At 34.8% G+C, this 22,900-nt stretch overlaps 3 protein-coding genes across 3 annotated transcripts; 2 read left to right on the plus strand and 1 right to left on the minus strand.

Annotated features, from left to right (window-relative positions):
- Positions 1 to 40: 40 nt before the first annotated feature.
- LOC110687435 (transcription initiation factor IIF subunit alpha-like) lies at positions 41 to 10,858 on the minus strand. The gene is made up of 9 exons (XM_021864083.1): positions 10,364 to 10,858; positions 10,113 to 10,271; positions 7,451 to 7,596; positions 3,182 to 3,555; positions 2,315 to 2,430; positions 1,514 to 1,684; positions 1,198 to 1,404; positions 874 to 1,089; positions 41 to 395 (listed from the first exon to the last, which is right to left on the minus strand). Exons 1-9 carry the CDS (start codon positions 10,532 to 10,534, stop codon positions 300 to 302), a joined length of 1,656 nt encoding a protein of 551 aa, XP_021719775.1. The 5' UTR covers positions 10,535 to 10,858; the 3' UTR covers positions 41 to 299.
- A 3,063-nt stretch (positions 10,859 to 13,921) lies between these two features.
- On the plus strand, positions 13,922 to 18,662 carry LOC110687436 (alkaline ceramidase-like). The gene is made up of 3 exons (XM_021864084.1): positions 13,922 to 14,239; positions 16,859 to 17,200; positions 17,644 to 18,662. Exons 2-3 carry the CDS (start codon positions 16,947 to 16,949, stop codon positions 18,155 to 18,157), a joined length of 768 nt encoding a protein of 255 aa, XP_021719776.1. The 5' UTR covers positions 13,922 to 14,239; positions 16,859 to 16,946; the 3' UTR covers positions 18,158 to 18,662.
- A 1,879-nt stretch (positions 18,663 to 20,541) lies between these two features.
- Positions 20,542 to 22,351, plus strand: LOC110687437 (uclacyanin 1-like). The gene is made up of 2 exons (XM_021864085.1): positions 20,542 to 20,880; positions 21,760 to 22,351. The coding sequence occupies exons 1-2, from the start codon at positions 20,694 to 20,696 to the stop codon at positions 22,116 to 22,118; spliced, it is 546 nt and encodes a 181-aa protein (XP_021719777.1). The 5' UTR covers positions 20,542 to 20,693; the 3' UTR covers positions 22,119 to 22,351.
- Positions 22,352 to 22,900: the final 549 nt, after the last annotated feature.

A 22,900-nucleotide genomic window follows, 5' to 3' on the forward strand; every position in this document is an offset into this window, starting at 1 on the left:
GTTCTTTAATGAAATCGGACAACTTCAACAAACTACGGAGTACTTTAAAGTTTAAATTGAGCTCTTTCATATTCCGTACTCAGATAAGATAATTCCCTTGGCGGTCTTGCAGTAAGTTGTACCAGAATATGATATTTCCACAGAAATTAATCAGACATCATCTATGTGACTAGTTTAGTCAGGATATGAATTCTACAGCTTTACAAGTCCTGATATTCCATTGCCTTATGAAAAAGTTCACAATATCAAACATATAGTGTCTTATTTTCTGTCTGAATTAAAGCAGACAATAACCAGATTTATCTGCTCCTCTCCCTTAGCACAACGTAACTCTTGTTATCACTCTTCTGTATCTTAGATATCCGCTTCAAAATTTCAGCAAACGCCTTCTTGTCCTGCAGAAAAGAGAAAACAGGCTTGAGGAACAGACTCAGACAAAGCATTGTTTTTCATTTGGTATAGCTAAGTATGCCACAGAAATATACAGCTATGCCAGCTACGAAAAAATGAGAAGTGAAGCGGCCCAAAGGAAGACATCAGAAATTCACATCATAATATAACCACATCATTAAGGTTCAATACTATGCACAACAATGAGTAGCCATTTAAACAAACAGCCAACAAAAACATATTATTTGATCATGGACAACTGATATTGGTGAGGCAACCTTTTGTTTGAAGAGGAAAAAGATAACATACAAATGTATTTTGAGGATTATGAATTTATGATGATTATGTCAAGATACAAATCATAGCCGCGATTGGACATAGACTTCTAACAGCACCAAAATTCAGATCCGTGCAATTTAATCATAACATCATGTACCCAACAATGTGCCTCAAGTAAAAATGAAATAATATATTAATATGTACCTCTGGTGACTTTAGTCTTGATTTAAATGTGGCCACAAGATCAGCAGTGGTTACAGGCGCTTTTTGCAACAACACAACTCTAATTTCTTCTTCCGAGACGGGGCCCTGAGCAGGTGTGCCTGAAGTAGATGTACCAGCCTTTGTGGACGATGGTGGTGTAACTTTTGGGGCCCCACCAATTTTTGATGCATTTTCCTTTGCGGCTGATTTCACATCCTACCCCCCAACATCAAAATCAGTCGAGTGAAAGGAACTAAAAATGACAAATTACATCAACACTATAACAAGCGAATGAAAATGAGGCCAGGTGAGAAAGCGACTTACATTTTCAGTTTTCACCTTCTTATGAGGAGCTGCACTAGAAGATTTTGTATCATCACCATTTTTCCTCTTTCCTTTTGCCGATTTTGAGGCAGGAGTTGCCCGAGAAGATCCTCCAGGAGCTGGTTTTGCAGGGCTGCTATCAGCTGGCTCATCTTTAGGGTCCTTCAACTTCGGAGCTAAAACGGGAGAAGGGCGATCTTCCTCATCCTAACATTATATAATTGATTGGAGAGAATGCAACAAAATTTCAGATAGAAAAAGGCCGACTAGCATTAATGTCTATGAAGAAAATAATATGCAGCTACTATATACTTACGTCATCATCATCATCCTCTTCATCTTTCTTTTTTTTGGCTGAGCTGTCATCTTCTTCATCTCTGTCAGACTCATTAAGCCCATTGGCCTGTCCCTGAAGCAATTTTTTCAGCTCCTTCCCTGATTTGCTCAGTCCTCCCTCCTCTTCATTAGCCTCATCGTCATCCTCGTCCTAAAAACCATTATGAGTATCATTCAAATAAATATAATAATAATTCAATTTGCAAATCCACAAATGATATCACTTCAGTCAGCCAAAAGGAGCAATTCTGAAATCCCAGTGAACATCATTTACTCTTAAAATCAGATTATAATCCCTAATTGAACTTCTTCAGAGTCTAGACACAGGGGCCCAGTTGATTTACATAATTGTTACTGTGTGCACAATTATGGAGGAAAGGTAAGAATCTTGGAATTGAAAATAAAAAAAGCAAAGAAACGAAATGTACTTTTGCCTCTAGTAGCATAATGAGCAGGGGCTGCTAAATCAGAAGCCAATCCACTAAACTTCTAATCATGCTAACCATCCATAGGCTCAGCACAATACCAAAAACCAAGTCCAAATAAAGTAACAAATGACTATATAACAGATAACTTAGGGCGCGGTTTATCCACCAGATTTTTACTAATCTTAACTTATCTGAATTAGACCCTATTAAAACTTATTTAGTTGTAATTTAAACTTGAGTAACCCTTATTTTTCATAATACAAATGAAAATAAGTTGAGCAGAATAGGCCCTTACAGAAACTGCTTTAGGGCAGTTCAATTTGGATGTATAAAATGGTTCATTGAACACAAACCTGCTTAATCTCTGGGGGTGCAGGAACTTCAGGAGCTAGGTCTTCCCGCTCCTCAGGATCATTACCAACAGCTTCATCGTCATCAGTGAAAATTTCTTCATGCTCCCAGTCATCACCTAGATGATTCCAAACAAAAGCAACCAAAAACATGATTAGTTATTGATGTGTTTCATTTTTACCCCTAAACTAGTCTATTTGATAAGAAGACCCCAACCAATCATTGAAAGTGGAAGGGCTCCTTCAAGGACCCTAACCACATTACCTTCCACTGCCACAACAGCAAATTGTACCATTCTTAAGTGCCGGAAGGTATCAATACAGCTCTAAAGATCGGTTAAAATGCTCCTATTAACACTTGATACCTTTAAATCAAAAGTAGGGGAATTCTTATAATAGAAGTATCTGATACATAACAGTGCCTGACACAAGAGTCAATACACACCACAGTGATTAGGGATACATAACATAACAGTGCCTGACACATGTTTTCAACAATGGACCCTTCCCCTCCCCACCCCACCCCACAACACCCTGGAGCCAGGGTGGGGGGGGGGGGGGGTCAGCTCTAGATATGAAGTTGATCAAATGATCAGATGTTGGCAGTCCTGTTGCCCAGATTATGTCAAAAAAATAATAATGGCATGTACTGACATGCAGTTAGATGTGGCTGACGAAATGCTGATTCAGCTTAATAGCAAGAGCCATAAACATCGAATATCATCACTATCAGAACTAGGACAAAGGTAGGTACCCAGAAATTTTAACATTGACCATCTTATAAGAGTTTAGGACGATATGGTTTAAAGTCTGGAACCACAAAAAATAATAAATGATGACAACAGATGTAAAACAACACAAATTCCTCACCTTTCTCAATATTATCATCTTCATCATCAAAGTCACCTCCAGCAGGGCTTTCATTGCCGTCGTCATCATCAGCTCCATTGCTAGATCCAATTTTTGGCTTCCTATCTGCATCCTCTTCTCCTTCATCCTCTCCCTTTTCTGAAGCATTACCCTCCTTTTCAGCAGTTGATTTCTTGCGACCTTTCCCTCCACCACCAGTAGGAATATCTTTCACAAGATTCGCATCAAAGGTCGGGAATGCAGCAGCCCCATTGCTGGCTGTCTTCATCATCCATCTTTCGTAACCATCAACAAACTTTCTCCTATTTTTCATCTTCTCCTCTGCCTCTTCTAACGTAAGTTGCTTATATTGTGCAACCTTATTAAAGTTGTACCTGGCATAGCCACAAGTAATCACAAACTGATTTTGGATTACTAGTTTTGGGGGTGGTGGGGAATGAGGGGTGAGAGAATGCCAATAATTTATGCAATAAGAAACTAAGAGCAGCCCAAAGTGTTATCATGGAATCAAATTTCACGCACATCACCACATTATAAGGGTTATTGACGATTGAGTTACTGTGAATGTGATATCAATAACATCTGAGATATAAAGCCCTGACAGCTATAGCTGTACTGTAAAGAATAGACAAGACGAGTGCAATCATTAATCACAACATACAGTAACTGTCTACACGGTATAATCTACTTTGCACGGTACGGGTACGCCAGTTTGGCTGTATTTCACGTGTCGGGTCGGGTACGGGGTACGACACGGGTATTGCGGTACCTGACACGGTTTTTTATGTGTCCAGTTTTTTTAAAAAAAATTGGGTACGGGGTACGGGCCAATTTAAATGGGTACGGGCCGTTTTATTTGTATTTTAACATAATAGGTTACTTTTCCTTCTTTTCTCCCCAAATTTTCATATCTTCCAACTGCCTAACCTACTCTAGCAGACAAACCCACTTTCTCTCTCTTCTTTACTCCCTGCTCTCATAGAGATGAACAAAAACTCCTATTTATCCTTTTGTTTTTTCATTTCTTTACATTAATCTTAAACAATCAAGTAATTAATAAGTTAGCTTTGTTGTTAATTTGCTGCTCTGCCAATATTCCTCTTCAATCGGCAACCACCGCGACCACTCTCACCGACTCACCGCCCACACGTAGACGGCAGTCCGCCTACGCAGCCCATTACAACGCCTACTCTCTGTTGTCTTTTGGGTGTTCTACAATCTAGATCTCAAAATCTCAAGGTATGATTATTTTTTTTTTTTTTTAATGATTATTGTTGATTATTAGTTGTGTATGTATCACTGTGGGACTATAATAATTTGACTACAAAGTATAGAAATTTGGTTTATTTTCATTTTGATTTGAGTTGTGAATGTACAAAACAATTGAACATTATTTATTTATTTTTTTACTGTTATTTTGTTAGGAAATTTTTATGACTTATAAGATTTATTTTATTTGCCTTTTCTATATGTAATTGTTGCTACCTAGTTAGAGGATTGGATTTTTATTTTAATATGCATGTTTTGCCTTCATACACAGATTGATTGATAATGTCCAGTGCTTCGGCCTCATGTGATGCTAATAGTAGTTCTACTCCTAGTGAGGATGATTTGTTATACCCTTTGTGGAAGTTTGTGGTTAAGGGTGATAAGTCATGAGGTGGTGGGGGGAATTATAGTTGGAAATGCACCTTCTGTAAAGAAATTAAGTTTGGCTCATACACTAGAGTAACAGCTCATTTGCTTTGTATATCCGGGAAAGGGGTTAAAACTTGTACAAATGTGACAACTAATGATATCAATAAAATGAAAAACCTTGAACATTAACATGAAGTTTTTAAGGAATCTTTGCAAGCCAAAAGACCACCTTTGCCTAACCAACCTATCTCCTCTAACAATTCTGAAGCTACTTCTATGCAACCACCATCTTCATCAGGAAATGTAAAGAAGAGGAAAGGTAGTAATCCAGTTTTAGATTGCTTTAATATGCAAGCTCATAAGCAATTAAATGCAGGGATTGCTAGGATGTTTTATACAGGAGGATTGCCTTTTAATCTAGCTAGAAACCCATATTATGTGAGTTTTTATACATTTGCACCAAATAACACTCTTCCCGGATATACACCTCCTGGATACAAGTTGAGAACTACTTTGCTTGATGAGGAGGTAGAAAATGTTAACAGGTTGTTAGAACCTAAAAGAGGTACTTGGAAAGTTAAAGGGGTTAGTATTGTTAGTGATGGGTGGAGTGATCCACAAAGGAGGCTATTAATTAATATCATGATTGCTTGTGAATCTAGTCCGATGTTTGTAAAAGCTGTTGATTGATGTGGTGAAGTGAAGGATAAAGACTTCATTGCCACAATATTGAGTAAAGTAATTCATGAAGTTGGTCCCCAAAATGTTGTTCAAATTATCACCGATAATGCCAGTAATTGCAAAGCTGCTGGAGAACTCATCGAGGGTAGATATCCTCATATATATATTGGACTCCATGTGTAGTGCATACACTTAATCTACGGTTGAAAAGTATGTGTGCTGCTAGAAATTCTCTAAACAATGAAGAAGTTTATGATGAGTGTCATTGGATAACTGAAGTTCATAGTGATGCTTTGTTTGTCAAGAATTACATAATGAATCACCAAATGAGAATTGCTATGTATAACAAGTTGTCAGCATTGAAATTGCTATCAGTTGCCGACACTCGTTTTGCCTCAATTATTGTTATGCTTAAAAGGTTTAAACTCCTTAAAAATGTTCTTCAAGCAATGGTTGTTAGTGAGGCATGGTCTACATATAGGGATGATAATCGTGGACAAGCATCGGTGGTAAGGGCAACAATTTTAGATGAAATTTGGTGGGATAAGGTTGATTATATTCTTGAGTTTACAAGGCCTATCTATGATATGATTAGATAATGTGATATGGACAAAGCTTCTCTTCATTTGGTGTATGAAAGGTGGGACTCCATGATGTTGAAGGTAAAAGAAGCTATCTACAAGTATGAGCACGAGACTGATAATGAGGAATCTAACTTATTCAATGTGGTTCAAAACATTCTTGTTAGCTGTTGGAGTAAGGGTAGTACTCCACTCCATTCCTCAGCACATTGTTTAAATCCAAGGCAATATCTTAATAATTGTTTATTATTCTTCCTTTATATTTGATAAATTCTTATGTTGTTTGCTTTATTTTTATACATAGGTAAATAGGTTTTATACCAATGAGTGGCTTAATAAAGATCATGGTCATGTTCCTCCTAATGTTGACAATGAGATCTCTACTCAAAGGTTGCAATGTTTTAGAAGACTTTACCAAGATCCCCGAAGAAAGAAGGAAGGTTAACACGGAGTTTGCCATTTTCTCTCAAAGATCGGAAGGTATATTTAAAGATGTAGATTGCTTGCATGATAAAGATGTAGATTGCTTGCATGATATGGCTATGATGGATGCAAAAAATTGGTGGGCTACTTATGATTCACAAGTTCCCATGCTTCAAAGTTTAGCCTTCAAGTTGCTAGGCCAACCTTCTTCATCCTCTTGTTGTGAAAGAAATTGGAGCACTTACAAGTTCATTCACTCTTGTACTAGAAACCGACTTTCTCCTAATCATGCCCAAGATTTGGTGTATATTCATAATAGCCTTCGTTTGTATTCTAAAAGAAGTGAAGCATACACTAAGGATAGAACAAAGACGTGGGACGTGGGTGGTGATGAGCATGACAATCTAGATGATGTTGGTTGTCTTGAGATGGGCAAACTCGGGAGAATTTTATTCTTGATGATGGTTTGAATGATAATGTGTTTTTCTCTTCATTAGATTATGGTTGTAAAACTTGAACTTCGAATCTTTTATTATCTTGTAAGACTTACAACTTTATTATACTATTTTCTATGTTTAGTAAGTTTAGTAAGCCACTACCGCTTACAAATATTAATGTTTGTTGACTTTAATTCTTCTTCTTTTTTTTTTTTTTTTTATATATATATATCTTGTTTGAGTTTATATGGATCAATTTTCTGTGATTAGTTGGAAAATTCATCAAAAATCCTTTATTCAATAAAAAAAAATTCCGTACCCATGTCCTACTTTTTTCTAGTGCCGAATCCCGTACCCGAATCATGTCCGTACCCGATTCGGTGCAACCTAGGGTATAATTGGATACTACATAAAGGACACAGTTTCAAACTTTCAACTATGGTCAAGTTAAACTTGAAATTTTGAAAAAAAATGCAATTCTTAAATTGTACGAGTAAAATTTCACATACCAAGAACCAGCTGGTATTGCAACAAACTCTTTGGCCTGCATCATTAGGAGATAATATGTAGCCGATTGTGCACCTTCCAAATGACCCTGGAACTGTGATTGCCCAGTTTCATCTTCCAGCATCCAAGGCTTATTCTTTAACTTCTCCTATTGAAGATTACACATCAATGTTACTATAATTCACATGGAGCAAGCAGCAAGAAATGTCAATAACTTGTCCAACATGACTGCACATCAAGTAACCTACAAACACAAGATGAAAGCAATATAACTCCATGTTTTCAGATAACATATATACTAAATGGCTGCCTAAGACCATCACTATTATTACTTTTGAATTTTTGATAGTTAATAGTTAAACGATAGATACCAAACTATAAACCTTACAAAGACATATGGAAGAAAGGAACAATTTCAACACCAAAAGACAAATAAGATTTCAAATCAACACAGGATAACTTCTTTACAATGCAAAATAAGCTAATTGTCATGTGGGCAAGTCAGGGAGGTAAGACTCTGAAGCTAGACATTAAAGCTAACAAATTGAATATCAAAAAGACTTGCAGGTTCAACCCAAGTATATCTACATACAAATAGAAGGATAGATAGCAAGGGTTTAGAACTTTAAATCTCCAATCCCCAAAACAAAAGTAAAAAGAGTGCACAAAACTGTCTGAATTTATGCGGTACACAGAATGAACTATATTAAATCTTTATTGATAACAGAGTTCTGTAATTTAGAGCTGATGACTGAACAATATTAAAAGATGCCAAGTGTCGCATCGTTAAATTAAGGATAAAAATTGGCAACAATAACAAATAAGCAATTAATTATATAAATGAATATATCTGGTAGCTTTACATGTATTGGCATGATAGTATATCATGTTCACAAGTATAGAAAATAACAAATCAATAAGAAGGTATAGATAGATACAACATCGTGCATAAGGTAGTAAATTTCAAAATTAATCCGTGGATCTAACATCTTGTACTCTCTTCGAGCCAAATCATTTGCATTATTTTGACTTTCAGGATTATATTTTCAAATTAAGACCACTAGTTTATTGAAACACGTTTCAACATTTACAGCATAAGGAAAGCTTTTTAGGCTGTATACAAATATTCTGTGCATACACGTAATACATGACCCTGGTAAATACAGCTACATTAGACAATACAAAAACAATCACAGCCTTATTTAAAAGAACGTTCTATTATATCATACTCCCTCCGTCCTTAATTGTTTGCCCATTTGACTTTTCACGGCCTTTAAAACGTCTTAAAACATAATATCTCCAATTCTATACACGCAATAATTATAAAAGTTAAATATTCTTAAAATAGACATTGTAACGAATCCAACAAGGTCCCACATGAATACATTAATTCTTATAGCTTAGAGATGATTTTAAAAGTTTGACCCAAAAAATACAATGGGGCAAACAAATAGGGACCGAGGGAGTAATAGAAACTGAAAATCTCAATAGTGTCAATCATGTCACTCTACATACACTTGAGAGGATGTAATGCAATATTAGTCTTCTAAAGTTTTTCACAAATACTCCCACCTGAAGTAGTTTACCTTAACAAAGTAATATATTGAGTGACAAGAAACCTTTTTAAAGTTTGAAAAAGAACCCTAGATTATCTTGACAAGTGGGTAGCACAATTCATTAGTAGAGCAAAATAAACACCCCCTCCTTCCCTTGATTTCAAACTTATCATTTGAGATGCCTTAAAATAAACTTCATATCTGCTTTTAACTTATAGCTAATAATTTACATAATAACTTTTCCTCCTCTCCCCACCCCATTGATCCTTTTCTCCTTTTTATCGAACAGATTATCATTTGAAATTTCACTATACATTTAACAACCATTCTTTATCTTCACCTCAAGCCAAAATGTAAAGTTCGTGATGGGACGTTCATATACATAGCAAGATTGATGTTTAGATCACCCTTCTTACTTTACTATTAATTGTGATAAGTATAAGCAAAACCTTATAACCATATCTTCAATTGTGCTCTGTCCATACATGCAACATTTTCAAGTTTTGACTGAACTAAATTCTTCATGCTAACACCATTCACTTTTAATTTAATCCCCGTCCTCCTTCCCCCAAAAGATAGCACATACAAATGCACGAAAATGATTGCATTAGTTTCATTTTCATTGTACTTGTTCGTCTAGCATCCACAAAGCTGTCCATCTACAATCACTTGTTCAGCAAAAGCTAAACCACTCAAAAAGCACAAATCGCAGCAACTAGAAGCCATAAACATATTGCTTTCCCGGGTAGCAACACATCAACAAACACCCTTTCACCACTGATCACGTACTCCCATACAAGCTTCAAGCGTGCCCCAAGGAGCACCTTATCAACCCGGCCACCTCTACTTCAAACACGAATCAAATGACCAAAACAGTTGTGACTTATACCGGCATTTGACATATTGATCAACTCTCAAAGAACTCTTTAGAACAATTAATTACCTAATTACAATAGAATTTACTCTTCCCCAATCAACCATATTGTTTCCCCAATCCAAGATAAACAACCAATAAAGAAAAGTGACCAAAAACCCTAAACGTTAATTAATCAAATTGTATACCCAATTCTAAAATGAACTCTTCCCCACGAAACTTAAAAAGATTTACCTTCAAAGTATCGGTAATCGGGCGACCTTGAAGCCCTTCTTTCTGCAAAGTCCATTTATTCTCCGCACTCTTCTTCTTGGAGAAATTCGGCAATCCAGTCGGAAATCTCCCAATGAAGTAATTCTTATCATTGCTCGAATTCGTCCTAACATTATACTCCTACAAAATTCATCAATCAAAAAATTCAAATTCAATCAATCCAACAGAAAATGAATCAAATGATGATAAAGATGAGAAAGAAAATTGCGCACGCGAATCAATCGAGTGATAGGGGTGCCACATTCGAAGCATTTAGCGCGATTTTCCGCCATAGTTTTACCGCAGTTAGAGCAAAGCGTCAAATGCTTGCAATTGCTGCCATAGAGATCGCTGCTTGATCCGCATCGACCACATGTTGGCTTCAGCATCAAATCGAACGACATAGCTGAGATTTTGTTGCAAGAATTTCTGGAAATTGGAAGAAGATTATTGGGAATTAGGGATTATAGTTTGAAGAATTAGGGTTAGTAAGTTTCGAATGATTTTTGAGCAATGTTTTTTTTTTTTTTTTTTGTTTAATTTTGGAGAGGGAGTGAGAGATTTGTGTTTGTACTCCGTATTAATTTGCCACGAAATGAGCTCGATTTTGGTTTTTATTTACAAGTCGGCCGATAAAATGATGGAGCCGTGGTTGTCGGAAAGAGGAGTATTGAAATACTCGTAATAGCATAGTGCCCGTGCATGATTTATAAAATCAAGTTATTCGGGTTAATTGTCGATACAAAAGTAATGGATTGTAATTTAAATAGTATTTTATGTTATTTGCATTTCTTTTAATTTTAATAAGGAAAAATTGCGAGGAAGGTACTTTTAAGGAGTCGACCTTGTGAAAAAGGTCCTTTTATGAAAAAGGTGGCACAAAAGGTCCTTTAATGACGTTTGGGTTGCGTTGAGGGTCCTTTGACCAAACTCCGACGTTGGCTTCCGTTTTCCGGCCAAGAAAAAGTCACATGCTGTGCACGTGACCTCTTAAATCTGAGTTTTTTTTTTTTCTTTTTTTCCCATTTCCTTCCCTTTCCCTCTTCTTCCACGATTTCCCCTTTTCCCTTTCAATTTCCCTCCCTTATTTCCTTTCAATTTCCCTCACTTGGGAAGCTAAGAAATCATGTAAATTGACTAACACAATTTTATATTCTTCATAACTACATAACATAGACTAGTCACATACATGCCAAGATTCAAGAAGACAATAGTGGAGGGAACTCCATGGGAGGCCGTAGGAGGCAAGCTCAAAAATGGGAACCTATTATTTTTTCAACCAAATTGCATAAAATTCACACCAAATTGTTCACAATTCAATATACAATCAAGTGGTGCAAAGAATTTTGAGAATAGCTTCACCAAATGAAAACCCCCAAATCGATTTTTTAGATTTCTTCGTGAAATTCGTCCAAAAATTCGATTAATGTGCAAGAAGGACAAGAAACGTTCATAGCATTTGCATTCAAACAAGGAAATCAGAATATGATATTTGAATGCAAATATAAGAATGCGAAAAGAAAACGAAAGCAGAGATTGAAAAAAAATATATGATATTTGCAAAATTTTGCTGCTTTGAAGAAGAGGGAAAGGGAAGGAAAAGGGAAAAAAAGAAAAACAAAAAAATCAGACTTAAGAGGTCACGTGCACAACACGTGACTTTTTTTTGGCCGCAAAACAGAAGTCAACGCCGGAGTTTGGTCAAAGGACCCTCCACACAACCCAAACGTCATAAAAGGACCTTTTATGCCACCTTTTTCATAAAAGGACCTTCCCGACAAGGTCGACTCCTTAAAAGGACCTTCTTCGCAATTTTTCCTTTTAATAATGTTATTTTATTAATTGAAAAATAAATGAATAATGCTCCACATACCTATACAAGAGAAGTAGACCAATTTATTTTCTAACTCCGTAGGAAAAAAACTAAAATTTTCTTGTCATATCATTCGCTTTACCAACTACAATCTAATACATGTTTTACCCGTCGCATTTCACCAAATTTATAGACACGATAATAACCATGCATTTGACCCACTAGTATTGTATATGATATATGGAGTAATATTTATAGTTAGGAATTAATTGATATGGAGAATATTTTAATTTAGATTTGTAAAATACGTGAATAAAAAATATCATAATTATATGATTTGGTGAATATTGTATATAATTTATTATAGGTGTTGACGACATTGACAAAAATAAAAATAAAAAATATATTTAAAAAAGGGAGGGGGAGTTTTGGAGGGAAAATACATTACCAGGAAGTGACATGTGTCATTCCTATTGTCTGTTTTAGTGTTATGTTATTAATTGATGATTGATAAGCGAAATATATTTTTTTGAGGCAAATGAGCAAAATATATTTCTCAAATGACAAAGTTGTATTTAAATAAATGCATCATTTTATTCACAATTTATAAGTGTAATATTTTAGGGTAGTGGTTTTGCCTACAATATTACAAATTTACAATTTTAGCCTCTTAATAACAAATTATATTTATCAAGAAGAGAAAATAGGTCTCCTTGAATTGAAAGGTGGTTTTCTAGAGACTCTAACCAATACAGTGAAATGATCAAAGTTATGCATAAATGAATAAGTCCGTCAAACTAATGTATTTCATATCTCATTTCATGAAGAAGTATGAACATAGAAAATATGTCTATAATCTAGACAAATGTACTCATATCATATATTGTCTATGTTTCAAAATACGTACGTACTTAGTTGCACATTTTCGATTTTGTGAATATTGCATGCAATTTAAAAATGATATTCTGTATATAATAAGTGTAATCATCTAGAATTCTTACTTCTCTTACCTTAATGCATAAAGGGGGGGTCAAGAGTTGGCTAAGTGGTAGCAAGAGATCACATGAGAAGGGCGATAGTGGAGGGTGTGCACATGTTGTCGTGACTTATGATTTGAGCCTTGCAAGAATTATTATTGCCTTTATTGGGTTGGAGTGACTCCCAATTCATTGTCGAAGACATATTTTGTATTTATTTAGAATTGTTTTGAGTCATTGTCTTTCACTTTATATATAATGTATACAGTGTATAGTATAAGACGTGAACCTAAATTCGGCCCGAGCCACATTCGAATAATTAGGCCATATTAGATCTGTATATATTACAAGTCCGGTCTTAAGTCTAAGGAATAAACTATAGAGTAATTCTATATTCCAATCCCCATCGGATTAAAATCGAATATGAAGTATATCTAGTTTGGACTGGAAACCTAGTTAATGTCTAGGTTGCACCGATACGGACACGGACACGGACACGGGTACGATACGGGCACGCCAAAATGGCAATCCTAAAATAGGGGACACGGGTACGGCAAATAACAAGACAAATAATATATAAAAAAAAACGAGATTTTGACAACCTATTCAACAAAACACTAAATAATTAACCTTAAAACAAGTCATTTGCCGTAGCTAAATAATATTCTCCTAATTCACATACAATAATGTGCTATGAAATGTGTTTTGAAGGCGCTCGTATTATAACTCTTACCTTTTTCTCTCATACTTTACCTTAACTTTCTAATTAAAAAAGTTAAAAAAAATGAGGTGACATATCAAAATGCAAACCGGATCGTATCATAGTAGGATACGATTTGTCTCAAAGTGTCTAAATATATTAAAAAAACCGGATGCAGTTTTTATGTGTGTCCGTCCTGTGTCGAACGAGTGTCGGTGTCGGACACGGACACGATTGTTGGACGAAATGTCTGTGGCATCCTAGGTTAATAACTTAATATACGAATATGTATACATTTTTTTCCATTTTTCTTTTGGTTTTTTCAAACTAAAAAGTGGAACTCCTTGAAAGAAACCTAGCCTCACATTTCCACTATTTACTTTGTATTGTACACTGTGGTCAGTGATGCTGCCTTCTTTAATATCTTCTTCCCTCACCGGCGACCCACCGAGAACGGCGGCGACCGGTGGACGGAGACCCACCTAAGAACGGAGGTGACCGGACAAAAATGAAAGGGAAAAAAGACTGAGGTTCAAAGTCGATATCTTTCTCTCTCTTCCCTTGAAAAATTGATGCATTAGAAAGTAAAAGTTCAGTGATTTCATCTCTTCTTATAAAGGTAAGTATATCATTTTTCCTTATGCGTAGTTGATCAGACACTTACCCTTTTTCTTGATTGTAGAATTGATAGGTGTTTGATTAGATTATTTGTTTTTTTTTTTTTGGTAAAATTTTTATGAGTTGAGTTTAATTGTTAGCTTGCACTTTGACTTTTTAATCAAATGTGAGAAAGATTTGTAATCATTTGTGTGTTAGCCTTTAAAAATTGCATTTTGAGTATGATCTCTGAATTTCAACATCTATGAATTATAGGCATTGATAATTACTCATAGGAAACATAAAAAGAGAAATTTTGGATTTCGAACTATTTTAACCTTTTTATTTTGGGTTGGTGGGTATGTGCTTGGATTTTGTTTTACGGGTGTAGGGTGTTTTTATTGCTGGATTAAACATTGACATTGTATGATAATAAGATATACTAAACATTGACATTATTGATCAGACACTTATTGCTGCCCAGTTGCGATGTTGTAGTCTTGTAGATAATGTGTTTTCTTCATGTGGGTTTCTTTGCTTGGAGTAAGAAGATTATGGTACATTTGGTTTGTTCATTTGATATTTGGTCAGTTGTGATGTTGGTGGATATAAAATGCTAATATTTGTGGTGAATCTCTTGTATATTTGTGTGTTTAGATTAGTGCATGATGTAATTAGGAATTCGTGGCAAATGCTTGGATGGAATCCTGTAGTATTCAAACTCCAATGAAAGTAATCCTGATTAGGCATGTTGAAGAACTACGTGTATAGAGGAAAACTAAGGGGAAAGAGCGAAGCATTCAAACATGAGGTTTTCAGGTTTTTGATATAAATATGAATTTTGGGGTGTTACCAAGTGTATAGCTGTATCTAAGTGTATCAAGAGCTCATGAAGAATCTAGCTGGCTAAGAAACATGGCTAAGCAAAAATTTGGAGCTCTGTGAAAAACGATGGCCACTCGGCCTCTCCATAACGAATTCAAAAGAGACCTATATTTAGCCATGTAATTGGAAGTTTTAAAAGAGATTTATTTTTGTGATTTCAACATGATGAACACTTGCACGCTGGCCTCAAAGAATCAATTGAACAAAGATAGTATTTTAGGTCATGCAGCCGTAGGAGAGATGGGTGAACCTGAGTCAATGTAGGGGACAGACTATACCACTGTTTGCCCTTTTGTATTTCATACAATTTAGTAGATTCTTTGCTAGCTTCTTTACTTGTAGGCTCTGCCATAGTTCTAAAGCTTTGGCTGGGAGGAACAACGGGAGCCACAATACTTTTCCCATTTCCACCTCTTTTGCTTGTTTTCCCATCAGATAGAGTAAAAGCTTGTGCTTCCAACATTCTATAATGTCTTTTGGTCTTAAGTACAATATACTTTATACTTTGAGTGTTACAATTTTACGGGTTAAAATGGTATGGGAATTTATTTTTACCCGGTGTCTAAAGTTTTACTCCCTCCATCCCTCAAGATCACCCTTAACGCATTTTTTATTTTGTTTACTTTTGGTTGAGTTAAGTTGATAAGAGACAAAAGTGATGGGGTGAAAAGTATTTTATGTAAGAATAAAGACGATGGAGCCGAAGGAGATAATGATGAAAAGTAAGGCTTTTTGGTGGATGCTTATGCTTACCCTTCATTATTATATGCTTCATTAGTATCTCCTTCCGCTTCATCAACTTTTGGCAGATGCATATGCTCCCTTTTTCCGATTTCTCTCTTTCTTTCTCTTTTTTATTTTTTTTTATTTTTTTATTTTTATAATATTTTTTTAATAAGGTGAAGGAATTATATAAATCAAGAGGACCATGATCGGAAACTATATTAAATTTTAGACAACAGGTTCAAACTAATTCCCATGTCATTTTAACCATTAAATTTGTCTCACTTACAATATACAGCATATCGTACTTAGATATTATTATTGCTTTAAGCTTTTGCACCTTTCTTTTGTTGTAGATATACACTACTGGTATGCCATTACACTTCGTATGAAGTACTTTGCTGGTGTGGTGTTTCTATTTGTAAGGCATTTGATTGTGGGTTCATTGAGAGTTGAACCGTTTCATTGTTGTCCAATTGCCGCATATCTGGGATTTCCATCCTTCTATTGTTGTTTCTACTCTCATCATTGCTGTCATACTACTGTTACATTATTTTTAACTTACAGCAGAACTTGCATCACTCGTTTTGTAATTTTGTTTTCATATATTTATCATTTTGTTTTCACATATTTATCATTAAATAATTAAATGATGGTTTCTCATGTTTTCAACCCTTGGAAATCATCTTACTCATTATTGAGGTAGTATCTTCATTATTATTCTTGGATGATTCTCAGGCAATTAAATAGTTGTATGATTTAGTTTAGTGCTCATTCTTCCTGTTGCTTAAGAAGACACTTGCTTTCTCAGCATGAGACTTTCTGTGTCATCAAGTCTAGAACTCCGTGACATAACTCTTTGTGACTATTGTCAAGTGCTTTGTCAAGCCTTTTTTTTTCCCCTAATTTTATTTTATTTTAATTTTTGCTTTTGTCTTGAGCTCTTCACTATGTGTTAAACATACATTTTTTTGACTGGGAAAAGGAGGGAAGATATTTTGTTCTATGCTAAATATTAGGCCTATATTTGCAGGAATAGCTTGGAGATCATAAGAGCCCTGCAAGGTTTCGAATAAGCAATTTATATCGACCAACATTGTGCTTCACCAGCTATATGATCAATGTATGATGAAATGTTAAACTTCTGGGGCCCAGTCACATCCTCTATTGACTGGTGTGAAAACAATTATGTTTGTTCATCTTATATTGCAGAGTTCTACAACACAATTTCTAATATACCAGCTATCATCTTAGCTGTCATTGGCCTCATAATTGCCTTGAGTCAGGGTTATAAGAAGAGATTTACTGTTCTTCACCTTTCAAATATGATACTTGCAATGGGGAGCATATTGTTCCATGAAACACTGCAACGTGTGTAAGTAACTTAGTTTATTTCTCCTACAATTATCATGTTTTTTTTTTACCCTATCTCAGTTTCTTGGATATGATTCTACACCATTGCATCTAATCGTAAAAGTTTGTGCATTTATTAGTTCATGACTTCCTTGGTCTTACTAGTTCACTGCTTGATCCTATCTTTTGCACCTTGAGTCTTTGCCTCTTTGGTTTATGAATTTTGAGGTCTTTGATTTGTCAGGCAACTAGATTGGTGGGATCACCATTTTGCTTTACTTATTTGTGTCTTTCTTGTTATGCAACCCCCCCCCCCCCCCCACCCTTTCTGCTCTTATTCTCATTTTTGACTTATTTGAATGAATCTTGCCTGTTTATATCTGAGATATCTGGTATTGGTAGCATCATTGTTCATTTGAAAAATGTTGATCATTTTTGCATGAAACATGCCTGTTTGTTTTACAGGCAACAGCAAAGTGATGAAACTCCAATGGTTTGGGAAATGCTCCTTTATATCTACATTCTGTACTCACCTGATTGGCATTACCGAAGCACAATGCCCACATTCCTCTTCCTCTATGGTGTTATTTTTGCCGTTGTTCATTCAGTATTTCATTTCAAGATTAGTTTTAAAGGTCATTATGCTGTGCTCTGCCTCCTTTGCATCCCTCAGATGTACAAATACTACATCCACACAGAGGATTCTGCAGCCAAGCGTCTTGCAAAGCTTTATGTGATCACATTATTTCTTGCAAGCCTGTGTTGGGTTTGTGACCGTGTTTTCTGCGAGCATATATCTGGTTGGCCTATCAACCCACAAGGGCATGCTTTATGGCGTGTCTTTATGGGCTTTAACTCTTACTTTGCAAATGCATTTCTGATGTTTTGCCGTGCTCAGCAGCGAGGATGGGGTCCAAAGATTGTTCATTTCTTGGGTCTTGTACCCTATGTGAAGATCGATAAACCAAAATCTCAGTGAACAAACACAATTACTCAAAGCTTGTTGAACACCTTTCCCGGCCCCTTAAGTACTCCACAGATTAAGGTGTCTCACTGCCTGATGATAACCCACTCAGAAGGGACTGTTGACAATCTTGACAAAGCCTGTTCTGAAGTATGGCTTGTCACGAAACTATCATTAACCGTACATACAACAGTAGACGGTTACGGGCAATTTTGGTAAAGCAAATAGTCATTGTTTTGTTTTTATATTAGCGTCTAGATTAGTCGAAGCTATGGTAGTTTTTCTGTTAGAACTCAAGTATAGGTTCAACAGTTCTGTAAATTTCTGGTTTTCTTCATTTGGTGGAAAGTGTAAATTTTTTGATTCATTTGTCTTCTTACTGTAACCTAGAAGCTGAAATTTCTTGCTTATGCATCCGTTTTAGTGATTTATACATTTGTACAACTCGATGACTCTGTCACTTTGATGTCTTACCTTCGTCGTGTTTAATACGAAGTAGTAATTGCTATGCTTGTTTGAATGTCTTCATATTTTGTTTAACAAATAGTACATGTGTTATCTGATTATTTACCGATTACCATAATTTATTATCGGCTTCAAAGTACAGTACTGTAGTAGGTAGTCTAGGTACCGTTCGTACAAGTTTATTTCTATGCTATACGCCACGAGACATGACTCACACGAGAGCTATGTTCTACGCATGGAACTCGTGCTCCCAGGCCCCAGTAGTAATTTATGTGGTCAATTACTCTGAAGCTTGTTACCCGTACTAAATGGACTTTTATCTTTCCTTCACCCACTATTATAGTTTTAAGAGCCTAAATTTTTTTTCTTTAGATAAATAATGGTAGTTAAAATAATGAGAAAGTAATGTATCTTATACATTAAATATATATACGAAATAGTTTGATTTCGAGAATCAAGGTTGACCTAGTGGCCCTCCTTCCACTCCTATGAGAGGGGTTTGATTCTCACCTTCTCTTTATGTAAAATGTAGTGGAGTACTATATATGTTATAAATTTTTTATGGATCATGAGAACTAATGGAATTTCTTTGTAGTACATGATGATATAGGAGAATAGATAAGACTCATACTAAAGGCTAGAGTAGTTAATTAGTGTTCTGATAGTCATGGTGCTAGAGAAGTCTTATATATAACCTACATTTGGATAGATTTGGATTATAATTAAAAATTTATATTAGTGAGTCAACATTTACTTATCAAACACTTACGTTGTAATCATATATCTTCACAGTTAATAGCTAACAACTACTATCACAAATTTACAGCTAATAACTAACTCCATAACTATATTTTGCCAAACACGCCCAAAAGCTATTGATAAAAACTGATTCAGCTCCACCGTTCACTAAAACTTACCCCAACCACTACATTACCAAAAACTTATTTTTCTAAGCCGTAATTTAACTTGTAAAAACTAGGTGGTGCCGAATACGCCCTTAATCAACCCAATACGAATAATAACCACCTTAAATATGAGTAAAGAAAAGTAAATTTACTTGAAAGTACAACGACCCAAAGTCAAGTATATGGCCACACGATTGCCACGAGGGTTAAACACTATTTGGGATTAAGGAGTACGGGAGTATCTATGTTTCACCCTCGAAATAGAAAACTTTTCTTTTAATTTTGTTTATTGAGTAAGTATTTAATTTAAAATATCGATACAATATTATTTATTAGTTTAAACTTGAATTAACTTTGCGTGGTTAGAATATGAACTACTTGCCATTCCATATTTTTCGCCTACTCATGTGCTCATGCGTCATTCATTCATATTATTTGCTACTTAAAGAATTAAAACATTAACAATTACGCTTTTAATATGTTAATGTCCTTTCAGTTCAGTTATCATTTTAATCTAATATATAACCACTTCTTACTACTTGAAATTTCATTAGTATACATTGTGCGACAAACTTAACTTATACGACGTATTATACTTGTTGACTAAATGATATTTTAAAATAAGTTTAGGAGAAAAGAGGCGAAAAGAAAAATTAATGGGACTAAATATTTTTCGTTTTCACACCATTTTGTATTTCAATAATTCAATACAATACTTACAATACTTTGTATAACTCTATTTATTTGGAGCTTTCAATTTTTCTATTGGTTTTAATTTTGTCTCTTTAATTAATAAATCCAAGAATTTCTGAATAATGTTAAACTTAGTAGGCTAATAATATACCTCACTAATTCAAATACTTGTGACAAATACATAGGTCCCTTAGGAAACTGCCTTGAAACATCCTTTACTTTGTACAAAAGTGAAATTACGTAACAAGCAAAATAAAACAAAAACTACAAAATATTAAAATGAAATAAATAAAATAAAATAATTGAAAAGAAAGTTTGAAAGATAGATAAAAAGAGACTGGTAGTTGTAGTAAGGCTTTGAGAAAAATATAAAAGGGTATTGGCAGTTGTAATAATAATATCTAGGCTTCTTATTTACTCTAATCTTTTGCTCTTTATAAACTACCTTTAATTCTTTTGCACTTTTAGTTTGTAACACTTGTGAAAACATGGGTTGCGTTAAGAATAACTTGTTCATGTTATTGTTGTTGTTGGTGGTGGTTGTGTTTGTTATTGGTGGCAAAAAGGCCGAGGCTCAAGTTCACCACGTAGTCGGAAATGATCGTGGTTGGGAACTCGCTTCCGATATCGCCTCGTGGGCTGCTGGCCGGAGCTTTGTTGTTGGGGACTTCCTATGTATGCTTTCTTGCACCTTCATATTTCTATCTTTACAATTTATATGTCTTGAAGTCTTTACTCTTTACTACATTGCGTATAATATAAAAACCGATTATGATGAGATTCTAACCATGAATCTAATTGGTTTTATATTTTATCAAAGCTTCTGGTTAGAGTTTTAAAATTGGGTTTTGATATTTTACTAGGGCAATTTCGTGTGACTAACTTGATTTGATATAATTTTTTGGGAGGTTCATGAAATCAAAAGAGTGTTTAGTTAGTTTTAACTTATTGGAGATGTTACTTTACTTTTATTTTTTAGCAACCCCATGGTTTTGTCAATTAGGAGAGAAATCACCTAATTATTTTTTGTATTAGGGTTGATGTCCATTACTCAATATGTGTACATAGATACTAATTTGGGTAAAATATAGCCATATATGAATTTAGAATCATGTCTATCATGTGTTGATACACGTTATCAAGATTGATAGTCATAGACTTTTTTTTTTGGTGTTCAGTCCGGTTCACCCTTTAAGCTAATTCGGATTCGGGGCTCAGTTTTGGGTGATTAAGTTCTAGTCTTTTCCCAATTGTTGTTGTGGGGAATCAAACACGCGGTCTTCCCTATCAAGTGTAACCCCAATCACCACTGCACCAACAACCAATTGGTGATAGTTATAGACTCTATGTGACTAATTATTAAACAACCGCATCAAATGTTAATTGTTTTCTCCTTTTAGTAATCGACTATAAAAACATTTGCGGCCAATTGACCATTATAAAAACAATCCACCTATAAGACTGTCTTATGATGATAATACGATCTTATTTAAAAATGTTTATTAATATTGATGTCTGTGTTAGCATAACTTTTTTGACGTGGCTAATTAACAGGGTTTGCCTACTCTAGTGGCTTAGAAGAAGACAAGATAGTCGAACTAAAAAGCAAGAATGAATTTGAGTCGTGTGATCTGAGCAAACCAATCAAAGTTTATGACAACGGCTTAGATAAAATCTCACTAGAAGAGGAAGGGATCCGCTACTTCGCAAGTACTAATCCTGAAAGTTGCAAAAAAGGGTTAAAGCTTCCTGTTGAGATCAAGTCCAAATCAACGGATGTGATTCAATCATCAACTTCATCATGGAATTCTGTATTGGCCCAAGAACCCACTGCTCCATCTTCTTCAACTAAGATTTGTGGGCCCACTTTCATAATTATTGCTACAATCATTTTCTATTATATGGGGATATAAGTATATTATCATTTTTATTAACTTGTTATTACTTTTTGTTTGAACTTAAATCTTAAAAAAAAAAAAAAAAAAAAAAAAAACAGTATTATTGTGATTTGTGATGGTGCCTAAATTCTATTTCATGTGGCAGTAAAAAGGTGAATATTGAGTTTTGAACTTGTGGAAATTGTAATCAATTGCTTGCTTAGCATATTATTGCTCTTATATACAGACATACTGTAATGGTTTTTGTAGATGCAAGTAAGAGCAGTTTAGTTACTCGGATTTAAAATCTTGAGAGGTGGAACCCGAAATCTTATATATCGCATACTGAGTGTTATTTATTGTTTGTAACTCTCTTAACAACAAAATAAATGTTGAAAAGAATGTATATTGATATTTTCTTTTCACCTGATTTTGTTGTTCATATGTGAAGTTTGATAACCATACGCATCTGGAAAAACAAAATTACTTTGAATAATATTAAAAATCTTTAAAGGTTTACAGAAATTGGCAATAAAAAGTTATTTATCCACAGTTTTTTTTTCCTGAGAACATTACTCTTTAATGAAACCACGTAATTTCAGCAAACTCCTCAAAAACTGAGTTCGTACGATTTCTGTACTCTGGAAAAAAAAAAAATCAATCCCCTTGTTGTATACTTCGTATGATATTATCACACAGATATTAGTCAGACATTATCTATACGAAAATTCAGTCAGCATATGAGTTCTACATCTTCACAGTTTCAATTGATACCTTAGCCTTGGGAAGAAAAAGTTGACAGCTCTAAACAGATAGTG

The sequence above is a fragment of the Chenopodium quinoa genome, unplaced genomic scaffold, assembly GCF_001683475.1.
Source record: "Chenopodium quinoa cultivar QQ74 unplaced genomic scaffold, ASM168347v1, whole genome shotgun sequence".
Taxonomy (NCBI): Eukaryota; Viridiplantae; Streptophyta; class Magnoliopsida; order Caryophyllales; family Amaranthaceae; genus Chenopodium; species Chenopodium quinoa.

Coding starts and splice junctions, on each gene's coding strand:
- LOC110687435 (XM_021864083.1), bottom strand. CDS start 10,534: ATGTCGTTCGATTTGATGCTGAAGCCAACATGTGGTCGATGCGGATCA. Junction 7,597..10,112: donor CGATTACCGATACTTTGAAG/GTAAATCTTTTT, acceptor AATCTTCAATAG/GAGAAGTTAAAGAATAAGCC. Junction 3,556..7,450: donor GCAATACCAGCTGGTTCTTG/GTATGTGAAATT, acceptor TGGCTATGCCAG/GTACAACTTTAATAAGGTTG.
- LOC110687436 (XM_021864084.1), top strand. CDS start 16,947: ATGTATGATGAAATGTTAAACTTCTGGGGCCCAGTCACATCCTCTATT. Junction 17,201..17,643: donor CATGAAACACTGCAACGTGT/GTAAGTAACTTA, acceptor TTTGTTTTACAG/GCAACAGCAAAGTGATGAAA.
- LOC110687437 (XM_021864085.1), top strand. CDS start 20,694: ATGGGTTGCGTTAAGAATAACTTGTTCATGTTATTGTTGTTGTTGGTG. Junction 20,881..21,759: donor TGTTGTTGGGGACTTCCTAT/GTATGCTTTCTT, acceptor GCTAATTAACAG/GGTTTGCCTACTCTAGTGGC.